This window comes from Sminthopsis crassicaudata, chromosome 1 (genome assembly GCF_048593235.1).
Source record: "Sminthopsis crassicaudata isolate SCR6 chromosome 1, ASM4859323v1, whole genome shotgun sequence".
Lineage (NCBI taxonomy): Eukaryota > Metazoa > Chordata > Mammalia > Dasyuromorphia > Dasyuridae > Sminthopsis > Sminthopsis crassicaudata.
Window position 1 is genome coordinate 77,172,851 of NC_133617.1, and position 17,790 is coordinate 77,190,640.

The 17,790-nt window shown below is 37.8% G+C and overlaps 1 protein-coding gene across 3 annotated transcripts in view; it reads right to left on the minus strand.

Moving 5' to 3' along the window:
- The window catches only part of ARHGAP39 (Rho GTPase activating protein 39), a 316,607-nt gene that overhangs the window by 13,035 nt on the left and 285,782 nt on the right, over positions 1 to 17,790 (minus strand). For 2 of the 3 annotated variants that reach the window (XM_074263602.1, XM_074263610.1), the window contains exons 8-9: positions 11,170 to 11,262; positions 5,274 to 5,347 (exon numbers count right to left, since the gene is read on the minus strand). In XM_074263602.1, coding sequence (XP_074119703.1) covers positions 5,274 to 5,347; positions 11,170 to 11,262 — 167 coding nt within the window. The remainder of the gene's footprint in view (positions 1 to 5,273; positions 5,348 to 11,169; positions 11,263 to 17,790) is intronic. The other variant, XM_074263619.1, reaches the window with a different exon arrangement.

The window sequence follows — 17,790 nt, forward strand, 5'->3', positions numbered from 1 at the left end:
GTTGGCCCCTTTTTTAGACTTATTAACATAATAAGTTCCAATTTGCTATGGTTTTGAGGAATCTCACCATCTTGGTCACAATATAGTGCCTATGAATGGCTAAATTGAGGTTTGATCAGAAAGGACAGTTGCTCTTCGGGTTTAGGACACTATGCTTCTTCTTATGTAGACTGAGATTGCATGTGTTTTTTTGGTTGTTATGTCACACTACTAACTCAACAATACTGAGCTTTCACAAGACCCCTAACAGATCTTTTTCTTTCAGATGAAAGAAAATAGATCATAGCACTGGATAGATGTATTTGAGAGTCATCTGTCTGTAAGGTAATTGCACAATTAGAAATTGATGAAATCACCAAGGGATAGAGTACACAGAAGACAGACAAGAGGGGAAAAGCGCCAGGGATAGAGCCTTGTAGAATGTTCATACTGAACAGCCAAGGAAGACTGACATCCAGCAATGGGCTGTCAGGAGGAATTTGTCAGCGAGGCAGAAAAACCAGGAGTGAGTAGTATCAAAGAACCCAAGGAAAAACAGAATACTGAGCAAGAAGATATGGCTGACAGTGTCAAAAGATGAATATAGGTTAATGAGTATGAGGACAGAGAAGAAGCCTTCAGATTAAGCTGTCAAAAGATTGTTGATAATGTTTGAGATAACAATTTTAATAGGATGGTACTCTTGGAAGCCAGATGTAAAGGGGTTGAGTGAATAGATAGGGAGTATAAAGCTAACAAGTACTAAATGTTTGGCTTTGAAAAGTTTAAGACTGTATGAACATATATATATTATATATATATGCATGCATATATTATACATGTACACACATAATACACATAGATGCTATATATTTACACTCATATATGTATATGTACACACATATAGACACACACACACACAGAGGAAACTTGAATAGAAACAGTAGGATCAGGTAAAGGCTTTCTTGGGATTTAAAATAGCTGAGTATATTTATAGAAAACAAGGGAGGAGTCAGAAAAATTAATGATAGAAAAAGAATGATTAAGGGAATGAGGAAGATATGAAAGGGAATGGGAAAGGTAGGTTTTGACAAGATAAGTTATTTCTTCCTCAAAGACTAGAGCAAAAAATGAAAGAATGGAGGATGATATAGAAAAATTCTGAGATGAATAAGAGAAAAGAAAAATTACATTACAGATATCTGTGAATTTCTCAATAAACTAGAATGTGAAATCATCTACTGACGAGCAAAGTAAAATCCTGGGGGCCTGAGGAGAAAGAAAAAGGTCTGGAAAGGAGTATGCTGGAGGGAATATTAGAGTGCCTGTATATCAAGGAAGTCCAGATGAGATCATATAATGTCAATTTGGAGTACATCCTACCAACATAGCTTCAAGTTCTTCTAGTGGCAGTCAGCAGGCCAGGGGTATGGAAAGTAGCAATAGAGAATTCTGATTGTGAGGATGACCTGCAATAGGAGGATTAGCTAAAAAAGCTAGGGATGTTTCACCTGGAGAAGAGAGTTTCTGTTTATTCTGCCTAACCTCAGGGGACAGAATTAGGAATAGCAGGTGGAAGTTGTAAAGAAAAGCACATACCTTTAAGCTTGACACAAAGAAAACCTTCCTAACTATAGAGCTATTTAAATGAACTAGCTCCAGAGGTAGTAGTAGGCTACTCCTCCCTGGGGGATTCAAGCAGAGACTGAGGAATGTTGTGAAGAAATTCTTGTTTAAGTATGGATTGGACTAGATGTCTTGTGAGGTTCTTTTGAACTCTTGAGACTGTGATGCTATGTCACATGCTTTGTCACTGTCCTCATTGGTCCTGGGGTGAGCCTGTTATAGAAAGTGGGACGTAGGGAGAAGGAGGCTTTTCCTGGAGATGTGCTGAAGTCTTTGCCATACAACATTCTTCCCTTCCAGGTATTCACCTACAGGAGGCACCCAAATGACAAATCATGAATTGGGGATGTACGTATAGACAGTTCTTACTTTGCATATGTGGACTGTTTTACAGATTTCTACAGATTTCTATATAAAAGAATTTTTATGTAATACAAATTTGGGGAAGAGAGGGAAGAAGGGAGGAAGGTGGCTATGGGTCTATGGAGGTAGGGTGATGGGACACGGTTCAAAGACAAATGGGGGCTGGGGACAGAGAAGTGAGAGTAGAAGGAGGAAACCATTGGAGCTGGAGCCAGACATGATGGGGCCTGGCTAAAACCAAGAGAAAAAAACATGCCAGGGGCACATGTGTTGGGGGGCTGGAAATGGATACATATAAGAGAGGATGGGTGACCTACAGGGGCCAGAGCCAGGCATTAGGAGGTACCCAACTAAGATGGATGGCAGGCAGACATGCAGGGACCAGACACAAAGGAAAGTGGGTGAAATAGGACAAAGGTTTCCTTTCTCAGTGCAGAAGGGTTTTAAGTTAGGCTCCAGATCTGGTGGCAGTGATGGTCTCTTTGAATCAGTTCTACTTTCACTTGGAGAGTTTTTTTGATGGGAGGTGGTAATAGGTGACAGAGCACTGAGCCAAAATGCAGGAGTAGATAGAACAAGAAAGAGAGAAAGCACAGTTCTATACAGTAAAGTTAACACAGTAATTTTTGGGAATGAGGATTTTTCAGAATTCTTAAATTTACTTAATATGAATTTACATAAAGTATGAACAGTATAAAATTTTATGGATCCACTGACTGAAAATGTGGGGCTATGATCATAGCAAAACTTTTTAACATAGTCAAGAATTGAAAAAGAATTGAATGCACACCAATCAGAGAATGTCTAAACAAGTTGTGCCATCATAAGAAAAGATAAATATGAAGAATCAGAGAAATATGGAAAGACACATAAAATGAAACAATTAAATAGAGCCGGGAAAATAACATATACATTGACAGAAATGCAAATGGAAGAGAACAGTACAAAGAAATTGAACATAGTAACTTAGTTATAATGATTAAGTTTGGCGACAGAGATAGAAGAGTGGGAAAATGTATCTCTGTTCCTTCACCCAAGAGGGTTTCCATTATGGTACATATGCTGTCAAGACTCAGTGAATATAATTTTCTTTTTTTCTTTTTTTTTTGGTTGAGGCAATTGGGGTTAAGTGACTTGCCCAGGGTCACACAGCTATCAAGTGTTAAGTCTCTGAGGCCACATTTGAACTCAGGTCCTCCTGACTTCAGGACTGGTGCTCTACTCACTGCACCACTAGCTGCCCTTAATGATTGATTTTTGCTAAACTTTTTCCCTTTTTCTTTTGAAATCTTTGTTAGAAGGGATATTTCACTAGATTAGGGAAGGCTAGAATATTTTTGTAAAAGATATTATGAAGTGGACTGCTAATTAGTTATTGGATGGTCACTCCTTTTTGAGATCCTTCTCAGTTCTAAAAGCATATGGTTTTGTGACTGTCAATTGAAAGAACTGGGTGATGGGGAAGAAGATAGTTGCAGATAGGCAAGTTTTAGTTTAAGCAGTCAGTCAATCAATAAGCATTTATTAAGTGCCTACTATGTACCAAATACAGTACTAAGAACTGGGTGGGAAAACAAAAAAAGGCAAAAGACATTTTCTGCCTTTGAGGAGTTGACAATCTAATGAGGGAAGATAGCAAGCAAATAACTATGTACAAACACAAGCTATGCACAGGATGAATAAGACAATCAATAGAGAGAAAACATTAGAACTAAGAGAGGTTGAGAAAGGCTTCTGTAGAAGGTAGGATTTTACTTGGAACTTGAAGCCAAGGGATAGAGATGTGAATATATTTCACAACCAGTGAAAATGCGCGAAATGGAATGTCTTGTTCAAGGAGATTGGATGAAAAAGTACTTGGGGTGGGGAAGGAGAGAGGAGAGAGAGGAAGAGAGAGACAGAAGGGGAGAGGGGGAAAGAGAGAGAGAGAGAGAGAGAGAGAGAGAGAGAGAGAGAGAGAGAGAGAGAGAGAGAGAGAGAGAGAGAGAGAGAGAGAGTGTGTCCAAACAGTGGATTTTATATTTAATCATGGTGATGACAGGCAGTTACTGCTACAGAAGGAGAGTAAGGGGCACAAAAGACTCAAGATGCAGAAGTGCGCTGGATATAGCTCCAAACTTGACATTTTTAGTGTGAGCATTTACACTTTAGAAATGGGCTCAAGTTATTGTTTAATTGACTGAGAAAACTGAAGATGCATCAATAATAAAGATTGTGGGTTGCATACACATTTCCACCTGTGAAAAGCTGGCTGTTTTAACAGCAAACCTTGTAGATATCTTCTAGCTCTAAATCTTCATTCCTATCATTTCTTTATGGAGCCCCTGCTGAGGAATACGACTGATCAAAATGGCCAGTGTTGTTATCCCCTAAAAGCCAGATTCCTCAGAAATCTCGATAAGGGCATGAGGGTCATAAAATGGCATCTCTCATAGAGTCCAGTGGGAGAGAAAGTGTTCACAGGGCTCCTGGTACTGCCCTTGCTGGGTAAGTCTCTGGCTACAGTCTTAGCTTTTTAGCTTCTTAGCTCTCTCTGCCTAGCACAGTGCAGTGGAAAGAACTCTTTGTAGAATGACAAAGGGAAGGTGACAGCCCTTATCCTGACTACTTCAGGGAGTACTCTATAGCCTCCAATACCTTAATCATAATTATCAATATTATCTGGGCTCTTCAAGGCAGGGGAATTATGTGTAGACAGCTAGAGATAAGGTCACTGGGATTTGATGTTGGGGGACTAACAATTTCTTGACATCCTTTTGCTCAAGCTCTTTTGGAACTCTCTGTAGCTTGAAGGATTTGTAACTTAGCATCCAGGTCTTGCTCATTTGACACCAGTTTCTCTATAGAAACTTTTTGATTACCCCGTCCTCACAAGGATCCCTCTCTTGTTTTTCTCTTGTTTTTGCTCTGGCCCTGGCCATACTCTTGGCTACTCATAAATCTCTTAGCATTTCATGTCCAGAACTGTCTTTCCAAATATGGCTCTGGAGTTAGACTTTGTATAGAATTGCCTTGGAAGGGGCCAGGATGGTATCTGTTAGAGTCAAGGGGAGAGGTTGAGTGGTCATCTGAAAGAAGATGAAACATACAAGTACATATTGAACACTCAGCAGGGACCTGTTGTTCTCAATGGCAAGCCTAGGTGCTACCATGTACAATTTCTGCCCCTCTCCTTCCCTCTGAGATTAAGAGGGACTTCTTGGAGAAGTTTTTCCTGGGTATCCTTTTCTAAGATAGGTGGCCCAGGCCCATTCTACCAGTCCTGCGAGAGGAGCCAAAGGAAAAGGAAGGAAAGAGACCAATACCTTTTTGGCTCCTGTCAAAGCAGCCTTCTGGAGCTTGTTGTAACAATACTTGGCATATGTGCTTATCGCCACCCCTGAAAGAAAAAAAAAAAAACGCAGTTAAACCTCCATGCCTCATGAAGGAAGTTGGAACCCAGTTCAACCTAGCTCTAGTAGGCAGAAGGAAGAATGAAAAAAAGGAAGGGCAAAAACTCCCTACATCTGAACCCATAAACTTGAATTCTATAGTACTGCAGCAGTAGTACTCTTTGGGAAATAGAACTGTGTCTTCCAGCCAAGAAGAAGGTGGATGGGAAGTGGAATGACAGTATACTGTCAGTGTGATGTGATTGTCAGTGTAAAAGTGGGTCTATGTGTTTGAGTCTTTGTATTTGAATTTTAGTTCATGTACATGTGAGTATAAGAATGTACAGATAAAAGAACATGGCTGTGTTAGTTTATAAGTGAGTCTACATGGTTTATAGTCTATGACTATCAGAAAATGAGTGTACCAGTGTCATTCCCTGGATGTAGGTGTATACATGAATTTATTTCCTATCAACATCCACCCACTGATCCTCTGGGAACGAGAGCCAAAGATACATTGGTGGCTCTCTATCACTTTTTTTTTTTTTAAACATCTTTTGTTTTAGATGGGGACCAGGTGCCATTTCTATTTGCCAGCAAGTCTAAAAATGCAGTGGGGTGAAATGGAAAGAATGCAGGATTGGGCAGCAGATGCTGGGCTTAAATGCTAGTTCCAATATTACTAATTGGGTGACCTCAATTAAATCATTTCACTTGTTTGAGCCTCAGTCTCCTCATCTACAGAAAAGATAATATTCCTAGGATAATCTATACTACAGGGACATTATAAGAAAAATATTTGGTAAATGTTGGTGTTGAGACACAGGATCTGTATTTATTATTTTTGGTTGTTTTCCTGCCCTGTGAGTCAGCCAGGATATCTTGGTGCCTCTAGTATACCTCTGGAATTATAGTGAGACAGCTGGTAGCCCAGTGGATTATTGGGTTTGCAGTTAGGAAAACTTGAGTTCAAATGCAGCCCCAGATACTTCCTAGCTATGTGACCCTGCACAAGTCACTTTACCTATGTGCCTTAGTTTCCTCAACTTCAAAATGGGGATAATAATTGCATTTATTTCACAGGGTTGTTGGGAGGAGCAAGTGAGATAATATTTGTAAAGCTATTTGCAAACTTTAAAGTGCCATGTAAAAGCCATATAAGTAAATAAAACAATGTTATCATCCTTGGCCTGGTCCTATTGGCAACAGAATCTTGGTTCTGATAGCATCATCTGATTTTGCTAACCTGATTCTAGTCTTAAAGGTAAAATGGGCTAGTTTAGAAATCCTGATAATTAGTTGTCTTCAAGAACTGGTTGGATGGCCTCTTGTTGGAGACATAGTAGAAGAAATTTCCACTTAGATACAATTAGATTAGAATGTCACTGCATTGTCTGTGACTTTGCTGTCTTCATCAACAACCTTCTCTTACAAATGATGTCTTTATATCATGTCATGGTTATAGCAGGCAGTAAATACATATTGATTAACTTATTATAAGACTGAATTAAAATGAATGCTCAATAGCAAACTTAAGTCTATCGTCTGAATGGACATATCAAACAAGGGGATCTCAAGTGAAGCAATTAGAAGGAGTCAGGTTGCTTTAGGGAGAGGAAATAAGGGGAAGGTAGGAGGTAGAATTAGGGATGTTTTCACACCTCATTTCTGCCATTTCAATAATTCACTGAGGCAGCTGCTTTGTTTCTCAAGATTTCTTTTTCCAAACTAAGGAAAGTATGAAAATGGCAAGTGCTATGGCAAAAGACCATGCTGGAGATTGGGGCTGGATAGAAACCTCCTAAGAAAGGAAGCTGAGAGGGATATATTTAGAAGTTATACTAAACATGGATTTGGGCAAAGAGGCAGAAAACTAGAATGATATGGAGGTGACAGTCCTGCTATATTCTGCCTTAGACAAACTACACGGAATATTTTGTTTGGTTCTGGACACTATATTTTAGGAAGAATATTGAAAAGCTGGAGAATATCCAGAGAAAGGGAACCTAATTGATGAGGGGGACAGGAAACCATCCTACATGAGGAGAAACTGGGAGTGTTTATCCTGGAAAATAGAAGGGACATGAGAGCTATTTTCAAGTATATGAAGGACTGTCATGTGGAAAAGGAATTAGATTGTCACTATTTGGCCCAAGAGGGCTTAACCAGAAGCAATGGGTGGAAGTGACAAAAGAGATATATTGATTTGATAAGGAAAACCTTCTAAGAGTCTCACAGTGGCATGAACTACTGTGCTAGGTAGTGAAGACCTTTGAAAATCTATAAGGAGATCTGACCATCTGTCACTTTTAAAATCTGTTTAAATAAACTGGATTAAATCCTAGCTTCTTAAACTGTGGGTTGTGCCCCCATATGGGATCTCAAGATTATGACTTCTTATCAGTAAATATTTACTGAGGAGAGGGTGACTGAAGGAGGAAGGAAGAGGTGGAAGGAGGGTTTCAAGAGCATTTCAGGGTCAGGCTAGAGAGATTCAGAGCTTCTGCCCTTGCTTTCCTCTTTCCAGGAGGTAGTGAATCAGAGGTTCTTATGATAAGGACTGGAACATCATCTGATTCAGGTCTTGTGTTTTATAGAGCTGGAAATGGAGGCCTAGAGAGGGGAAATATTTTGTCCAAGGTCACTTAGGCACTATGTAATGGAATTAAAATTCAAACCCAGGTTTTTTGATCTAAACCTAGGCCTCTTTCCACTATGTTGGTACTTATTAACAAATAATGCATGCTGCAATTATGATTTCTTATGACTTCCTCTATGACCTCTTCATAGGAAGGTTGAAATGGTCTATGTGGATTCCTAGTGAGAGTGGTTGTGGGGAGTCAGTGGGCAGAAAGATGTCTCCCACCTTTGTACTGCAGGGATACAGCTCTCAGTGGCATGAAAGCTGCTGTGGGGTTCCACACGTATTCTGGGATCATGGCCTTTCCAGTTGTATGTTTATACAATTCCACGGAGATCATCTTCAAGGCACATTTCTCCTGGCTCTATCAGGGACTCTATCTCCATTCCTACTGGAGACTTTCCAGATGCTGCAAGATTTCATAAAGGCTAATTCTCAGGATGTATTCCCACTTCTAATCAGAGAAGTTATAATGCTTTGGAATACCAGGCTTTTCACATGGCACATTATAAAGCACTCTGTCCCAGAAAGTAATGATAGACCACAACAAAGAGTTGAAAGAGGAATCAGGATCTTTGCTACAATTCCTGGGCTCAGCTCAAGTGCTACCTCCTACTCAACTGTCTCAGTTACTACCCTCTTTATGAACTAATCAGATCACAAGCATTTATGAGGTGTCTATGTGCCAGGCATTTTTTGGCACTGGAAATGCCTAAACAAAAATGAAATATTTCTTCCATTTTCCTGTGAGAGAAGTATGTTTATAATTAATTTTATAATAATTTTATATACCTAAGTATTTAAAAACACATATAAAATGAAGACAAAGTAATTTCAAGGGAGGAGAATACGAGGATCTGGGGGGATTATGAAGGGCCACATATGATATGAGCTTTGGGAGAAAATCAGAATTCTACAAGTGTAGATGAGGAAGGGCATTGCAAACATGAGGAAGCCTGTGGAAAAGCTAAAGGGGAGAAACAATAGGTTGTACATGAAGAACAGCAATAACGTTAGTGAGGGTGGAAAAGGGTAGAGTATGTGAAGGAAAGTAATGAATAAGTTTGGAAAGGTATATTTTGTGTATGTGTGTGTGTATATGTATGTATAAAAATATATACACACATATACATAAATAATTTATTTATCTGAGCATATTATGTTCTTCCCCAAAAACTTTAAGCTCCTTGAGGACAGAGCCTGTTGAGTGTTTTTCTCTGAATTCCTTGCACCTAGTACAGTGCAAGGCATGTTAAGTGGGAGCTTAATAATTGCTTGTTAAATTAACTATTCCAACAATACCAAAACAGATATAGCTATTAGAATAATCCTGGACAAGTGATCATTTATTCTTCCCTTGAGGATTTTGAGTGATGGGAAACTAATTGCTACATAAGGCAGCCCATGCACTTTTAGACAGCTCTAATTGTTAGGAAGTTTTTCTTTCTATGGAGCTAAAAATCTGCAACTCTACAATCTATTCTTTGCCCCTGTCTCTGCCCTCTATGGCCAAGTATATGAAGACAAGTTATCCTGACTCTCTAACTCTTCTCTTTTTCTAAAAAATCTCCAGTTCCTTTAGTGATCCTTAAACAATTTGGTGTTCAGTCCTCTCTCTGTTCTGGTGCCCTTTTCTGGACCTACTACAGTTTTTTATTGGCTTCTGTAATGTGATACTTAGAAGTATATACAAAAATCCAGATATGTCTGACCAAAGGAGAGAAGAATGGAATAGCTTTGTTCTGGACACTTTCAATGAATGCAGTCCAGATCATGTTAGCATTTTTGGCTGCCATGTAACAATGCTAAATTATAGTGAACCTGCATTCCACCAAGATTTCTGGATCTCAATGCAAGAGCATTGCTGCACCTTCTCCATCTTGTGAACTGTGAATTTTATATTTATCCCTATTGAATTTCAATATTCAATAAAGAAAAGTAATTTCAAGGGAAAGAGGGTAAAAAATATCCATTTTATTCCATTCAGTTCACCACTCCAGCCTGTTGGGATCTCTGGAAACCTTCCTATTTTACCTCTCTTTGTTCCAGTTTTTAGTCATCTTCTTGATGACTAGCATTTTTTTCCATATATTTTACTGACTCAAGTATGGGTTATATGGGCTTGTTGAGCCTAAGGAGTGGGGGCCAAGTCCTCTACTTTTTCCATTTTCCTGAACCTTGTGACAGAGTATGCAGTTTTTACTGACAGGAAGTAGGAAGAGAATCTATGGAGAAATCTTCTCTGCAGAGATAGATACGCCAAGGCATCTGGAAAGAAAGTCAGGGACTCCTGTACATCTGCCCCAACAAGACCAAGTTTGAGTGGTAGTAAAAAGGCAGTGTATTATGGGAAGAAGATATTCCCTTGTAAATGGGAGCTCAGAAGGACAGGTAAATTCCATGGTTTCTTAGCCTGGCCATTTCCCAGCAGACCAGGCTGTGGATTAGACTACTATTGGTCTCCAGTCCAGAAAAATTAGTCTACATCACTTACAGAGAAGACTTGATCAAGACAATTTAAAGTGGCTAGCCCTGGGCATCCTTGAGGAAGTAGCCAGTGATACATACTTACCTATCTGGACCAACATTTTGGCATGAAAACAGTGGCCCTGCTCCCATTCCCACCCATATATCCTCCTACAGAAAGCAGAGATTTTAGCATGAAAATGCCCTAGAGCATTAAGAGGCACAGTTAGCCAGAGAGGGCTGGGCTCACAGTCTCCAGACATTAAAAATGTCTCTCTCCATTGTCAGTTCCTAGCTTCACCAAATTCAGGGGGGGAAATCTGAAGGAAAAAAATTAACTTCAAAAATTTAATTTCTGGTTTAAATTTTTTAATTTAACTAACTGGGTCTATGATGCCAATTCTCTTATCCCTCCCATCCCTCAAAAAAAACTTAGTTTAAAAAAAAAAAAAGGGATAAGTGAGAGGCATAGACTCCTTTAGGCTATCCCCTAGAGTACTTTAGTTAAATAGGAATACTATGACCTCTTCCATTAAGTTAAGGTCTTGGAACCCCTTCCCCCTATTACTTTTCTCTAGCCCACTGAGCAAGGAAGAGCTAGTGCCCAAGCCCAGGAATATTAAAAGAAGAGGAGGTCAAAACAGAGACTGGAGAAATGCAAGTTTGCTTTTTAGAGATTTAGAGAGGAAGCTGCTAAGAGAAGAGGTGGTGGATGGACCCTACCATCATGCTCTTCAAAATAGGGCTTGGGTTTCTTTCTCAATTTGGATTTCTTCTTAGTGTTCCTTTCCAGCAGCTCTTTTATGTGCTGAGTCACTGGGGAGCAAACAAAACGATGAGGACAACAAAAACATGTACATGTACACAGACACACACTCTTTCACTCTCTCTCTTCCCTTGAAACAGCCATGACAAAAAAGATACCTTGTTTTCAGAGCTAGTGAGTCAGTGACCACATTACGGACACCTGTTATTTCATCTTTCAAAAACAACAGCAACAACGACAACAAAACAAAACAAAACAAAATAAAAAACCCAAAATAAAAATCTTTCAAATAACAAAAAACAAAATAACTCCCCCCCCCCCCAAAAGCAATTGGAAGAAGCTGTCTGAGTCATGGAAGCCAATGTTCTGGGTGGCATCGATTGCCAAAGAAGAAATCACTGCTTTGGTCATCTCATCTCACCAATAACCTATAATATAACATAGCTATAAGAAGCAACTAGCTATTTGTATAATAAAATTGTGGTCATACTGGCTAATTGGTAAACTTAGTGGCTACTTAGGGAAAGAAGTCTTTCATTTTCTTCCGAAGGGGTCTTTTGAGTCCATAAAAGGTGAAGAGATATGAATGTGGTTCACTTCAAGGAGAATCTGGTAGAAATGTATTGAAACTCTAGTCTCAGGAGACGAGGACCAGGCAGATACTGTGAGGGGAGCAAATGGAGGGCTGAATCTCACAATGATAACACATAGAGGAATGCATTGTGGGTAGGGATCTGTGTGTGTGCACACATTCGAGTGGTCTATCATACTGGGCAGATATGAAATGCTGAAATAGGGGGAAACGAAAAAGAAAGACCATTATAGAATTTTCTCATTGTTGGATCTCCATGATGATTCTGGATATTTTTTTAGGAGGATGAAGGAATGAGCTATTTATGCTCTCTCTTAAACATCATTTTGACATTTCAAATTTTTTTTGAGTTTTTATTATATACAGAGCTCGATGTATATAGAGTTATATTAGTAATATAAACCTAAAAAATGGCAAATCCCTATCTCAAGGCACTAACAATCCACATGTGTGGCCCTTTCTTTCTTGCCTGTGCACTTATTTTATTTTGCATCTTAGTTCCATGTAATGCCTCTATAGTTAGACACTGAAGGCTAGACTTATATCATTTAGTGATTCCTTTTATTGCCAATACACATAATAAATGCTTGGCAAATGCTTGCTGAATTGATCCCAATTGTGTGGGAGGAATTAGGTAGCAAGAGTTCAGTTGAAGATGAAGGAATTGAACACTTTTCTTTCTCCAACTTTTTCCCTTGATTCATCCCCCATCCTCCAAATGCCTTTACCAAAGGGTAATAGGAGATGGGACATATCACTTTAGCCTAGCCCATTCTAGATACAAAATAAAGTGAATTTAAATTTGGTCTGGACTCTAGGCCTTCCATATTCTTTCGGCACAGGATGAGAGAGACTGAATAGTCCCCAAGATGTCCAATAGCTTAGTTTGGTCCAGACCTGATCACAGGGTCTGAAAACAAGGTTTCTGCAAACAGAAAATGACACTAGGGAAAAAAAATAAGCTATGGAATAAAAGAAATCAATAAACAGAGGGCAAGTATAAAATCAGCTTTGAATGTTGGCTAGCTTCCAAAGACAAAGCAGACTAAAGGATGAAACACTGGCTTTTCATTGCTGGGCAACCTAGGGTGGCAGCTTTCTTAAGTGAAACGGGGACATGGCCTCTTGTGCAAAGACCAGAGAAGCATTTCATATGGCTAAAGATCACTTACCTTTCAGTTCCATTTAAACTCTAATTTTAGGCAAAACTAACTAATAATTATGTTAACAACAGTGTACGTTGATTTATGCAACTACAAATAGCTAAAAGTGGTTTAGAGCATAAAGCATGGCATTGGAGTCAGGATATGAGGATGCGGGTGGGGTGCCTGACACTTATGAGTTGAGGGGACCTTCAGGAAGCCTTTTCCTTTTCTCTGAACTTCAATCATATCAACTATAAAATAGGATAACAGCATAATACCTGGCTTTTTTTTTCTTTTTTAAGGGCAGTGATGAAGAAAGTACTTTGTAAACTTTGAAGCATTATGGAAATTAATATTCTAGTTTAGGTTATTACTGTTACCTAATTTATTTGGAAAGGTGAAGTCACTTGCTCAAGGTCATGTGAGGTCAGAGGTCTTATAAGTTCAGTCTAGGGCTTTTTCCATTATACTGTATAACCATAAACAATAATCAGTACCAAATGGTCTTTGTAATTCACCTACGTTCCCACTCTTCAATTTGTACCATAAGCCCATAATTAATAAGTTCCCTAAGCTTCAAAGTCCACCTCCTCTTGAAGAGAAGAATAAGGCTGCTTATTGCTGAATCACCTGGGTTGTCTTCCTCTTAATTCTTTAGGCAGCAGGAAGCAAGGAAGTACCTGGGAATAGAGCCATGGGGTTTAGATGTCTTCTCCCCACTCCCCATGCCATTTTGTGGCATAATAAGCATTTAAAGGCTTCTAAGATTTTATCGTTAGAAGGAACTTGAAGATCATCTAGGTTCAATTCCATCATTTTAAAACTGAGTCCCAGAGAAATTAAATAACTTGCCAAGATTATAAAAGTAATAAGTAGCTGAGCTAGGATGTGAATCTGGGCCTCTGATTCCAAATCTAAAGCTGTTTTCACTACCCCAAACTGACCTTTGTTCAGTAGTATTATCTGCTCAGTCTCTTCTTGCCATATGATTCCTGCTTAAAGACGAGTCTTGCCTCATCTTTTGCCCTATTTTCTGATTACATTTTCTAATTAAAATCTAAGTTATTTACTGTCATTTTCTTGTTTCCTAAGGTTCTTTTGGTGTCATTCTTAGGCCCCAATGGAATTCAGACCTGTGAAACTATCATTAGATTTCATTTGCATGTATTCCTCTAGAAACTAGCGAAGGACCAAGGAGGACTCAAGGTCAGACTCAATAAAGGAAAAAAATCTCTATTTAACTTCCAGTAATTTCATATCTTGTCACAGGTCCTTTCATTAGTCACACCTCTCAAGGTTATGTTCCTGAGTTCAGGTGTATATAATATCTCCATCTGTTCATTCCAACCACACATTGATTGCTACAAAGTGAGGCTTCTTGAGATTGTAAGTACTTTCACAAAATAGATACTTAATGACCATTTATTGAAGGATGACTATTAACATTGATACTGAGAATAAAGTGGGTAGTCAAGTTTGGATAAAGAACATATCAAGCTAGATGTTCCACCAACTCCTTAAATCCATCTAATGTCTAAACTGAACTATCTTTCTATCTCAAACACAGAATCACAGAGAGATGAAAAAAACTTCAGAATTTATTTAGTCCACTATGTACCTGAACAGAAATCCTCTCAATAACATATTTAACAATATCCAGCCTCTGTTTAATTACTCCTTAGGGAAAATAATTTTTTCCAGATAAAATCCATTCCATTTTTGGTCAGGTGTTGTGGTTTTTTTTTTTGTTTTGTTTTGTTTTTTTAAAGTTTTAATGATATATTCTGATTTTTTATACCACAACGTTTTCCCAGTGTGTTCTTTTCTTTGATGAATTATCTCATATCAAAGAAGCTAAACAAAACTCAAGTGACTATATTTAACAGGTATGCAACATTTTGCTGTTGAAGTAGCCTTGTATTTTTACTAAAAGTATGTTTTACCATGTGGATAGGTTTAACTGTTAAAAAGCTTTTATTTACATTCAATTGAAATCTGAAACTTCTATCATCCGGAGTTAATTAGAATATTAACAATAAAGTCAGGTTACATGATAAAGTATAGCATTTTACTCTCAGGTATGTCCTGTAAGGAGAGTGACAAGAGAGAAAGTTAAGAATGAACTGAGGTCAATGAGGAAAGGACAACAAAAATAATTTTTTTGTATTCTATGAGGGAAAAAAGAAGCTCAAATAAAGCTTTTACTGTGGATGGGTAGAGCAAGGCAGAAGGGTAGGAAGGAGGGGAACTGAAAATGTCTGATTGTGAGCACACTAAAAATGTGTGATGACCATATGAAACTAGGTAAGTTAATTTTTCCACCTTTGGTTAGTTCTCTGTTAAATGACAGAGTTTCATAGCTCTCTTTTGTTGTGTTTTAAATAGTGTGGTTAAGAACGGTATTATTACAAAGAATTTATAAAAGGTGAAGCTTTTAAAGAGCACACTTCAGCAACTGTTATAGATATTGTAATGGCTATTGTTGTGGGGGAATCAAGCAATTCAAAGTTCATTCAAGCCTCTATGAAATAAGATCAGTAGCATCAAACCACAAAGGAAAGTATGGTTGAAAATGAAACACAATGTCAAGACAAAACAGTATTGTTTTAATTAATTATCAAAAAACAAGCAAAGACTTGCAGAGAGGCCCAGCAAATGGAGGAGTTAATTTATCTATAGTTCCACCTAGAGTTTCTTGAAGTTGGAAGAACTTCAAGAAGATTGCACGCACACATACACATACAGCTAGTCATTATTTTGAAGAAAAATACACTTTATGGACAAAACAGGTCTCTGTAAGGACTAAAGATGAGTATGTGCTAGCAGATAGGTTGGGGCCAGATTATGAAGGACTTTAAAAACAAAACAGGAGTTAATTTTTTTCCTAGAAAGAAAGCTGGAGGGTGTACAAGAGTGACAGACCTGCACTTATGGGAAATTACTTTACTAGTAATATATAATGTAAAAGTTGTAATGTTTGTTGTATAAGTCAATAAATTATTTTTTTATTATTCAAGAAATCTTGTACTTCTCTCAATTTGAATATAAATGTAGCTAGTAAGATTTGATAGATTCAAACCCAGAATAAATAAAACATAAGGTAATGAAAGAACAAGTAGTTATGCCTGTTGAACTAGTATCAGTGATCTGTGAAAGATTATAGTGAATAGAAAAAGTATTATAGGACTGGAAAAGGTCCCAATATTTTAAAATTGGAAGAGATCAGAGTTTGCAAACTTAATTCAAGCTTAGTTTTGATTCTTGTCAAAATTCTCAAAAGTATTATCAAAGGTATGACTAATAAACATCTAGCAACAGAAGTTGTTATTACAAAGAGAAAGACTAGCTTAATCGAGATCAAGTTAAGCCTGACTAATATTTCTTTTTTGGAAAAAGGGTTAATTGACTGATATGTCTGAGAATGTTGTAGAGCTAATTTGCTAATAGATTTTTTTTTTTAGCATATTTTTAAAAACTTTATTTTTGTGAGTTGTTTTTCCTTTGGTTTATGTTTTCTTTAACAACAATGTTTTTCATGACTACACATGTATAGCTTATATTGAATGCTTGTCTTCTCTGTAGAAGTAGGAATGGGGAACTGAGGAAATGAGGGAACTCAGAATTTTTAAAATGAATATTAAAAAGTGAATTTTTTACATATAATTGGGAGAAAATAACATACTAAATAAATAAAAAAAAGTATTTACCTTTTGCTGAATTTTTGAAATCCTTAGCAGAAAGGAAAGAGGTCTATCAGTAAATAGGCTATTATAAGAAGAACCTTTCATGTATAGAGGAGTGTTGAATTGCCTTAGAATTACAACAAAGGGGGCAGCTAGGTGGCACAGTGGATAGAGCACCAGCCCCGAATTCAGGAGGACCCGAGCTCAAATCTAGTCTCAGACACTTAACACCTCCCTTGCTAATAGATTTGATATGTTATCCTTGTGGACAAGATGATAAGAAGCGGGCTAGAAAATAGCATAATTAAGGTGGATTTTGAACTTGGTTCAATGATCTGATCCAAAGAACAGTCATTAATAATTCCACCTCAACTTATAAGGAGTCTGATTGAAGTACCTCAGGGATCAGTGTCTGGCTTTGTGCAGTTTTAACAATTTTCACCACTGCCTCATGTTTATGCCAAATTTGTGGAGGACTTAAAGCTAAGAGGGATAGCTAAGTTGCTGTCTGATAGATTCAGGATGCAAAAAGACCTTGACAAGTTGGACTATTTTAGCTGGGAACTGGGGACCAAGAGAATCCTAGAAATTCAGAAAATGATAAGATGAGTGAATTGGTATAGCCTTTTTAAAACTTCCTAAAATGTAGTACCCAGATCTAAATACAGAATTCTAAATATTGTTCAATCACTGCACAGGACAATATGATGACACTAAACTTTTCTAGCTTTATACTCTAAGTTATCCTCCATTAAGATCACATGACTATATTTTGCTGTTGACTCATAATGAATTTGTAATCCATTAAAACTTCCAGATCTATTTTGAATACACTGCTACACTATGAGGTTGATTTTTTAAAACCAAGCTACAGTTTTACATTTACTCATATCAAATTTCAGTTTACTTAATCCAGCCCAATATTCTGAAGGCAACATAGCACATTGGAAAGCATACTGGATTTGGGATTAGAAGAACTGGGTTTGAATCTCAACTCTGTTACTTATAATTTGGGTGATCTTGGGGAAATTATTTAACCTCTTTAGGACTCAATTCCTCATTTGGAAAATGAAAGGATCAGGTGGATAAGATAGTCTTTAAATTCTTAAAGACCATCTGATTTTTAAACGGTGGGCCTATGAACTAGGAACAATGTGT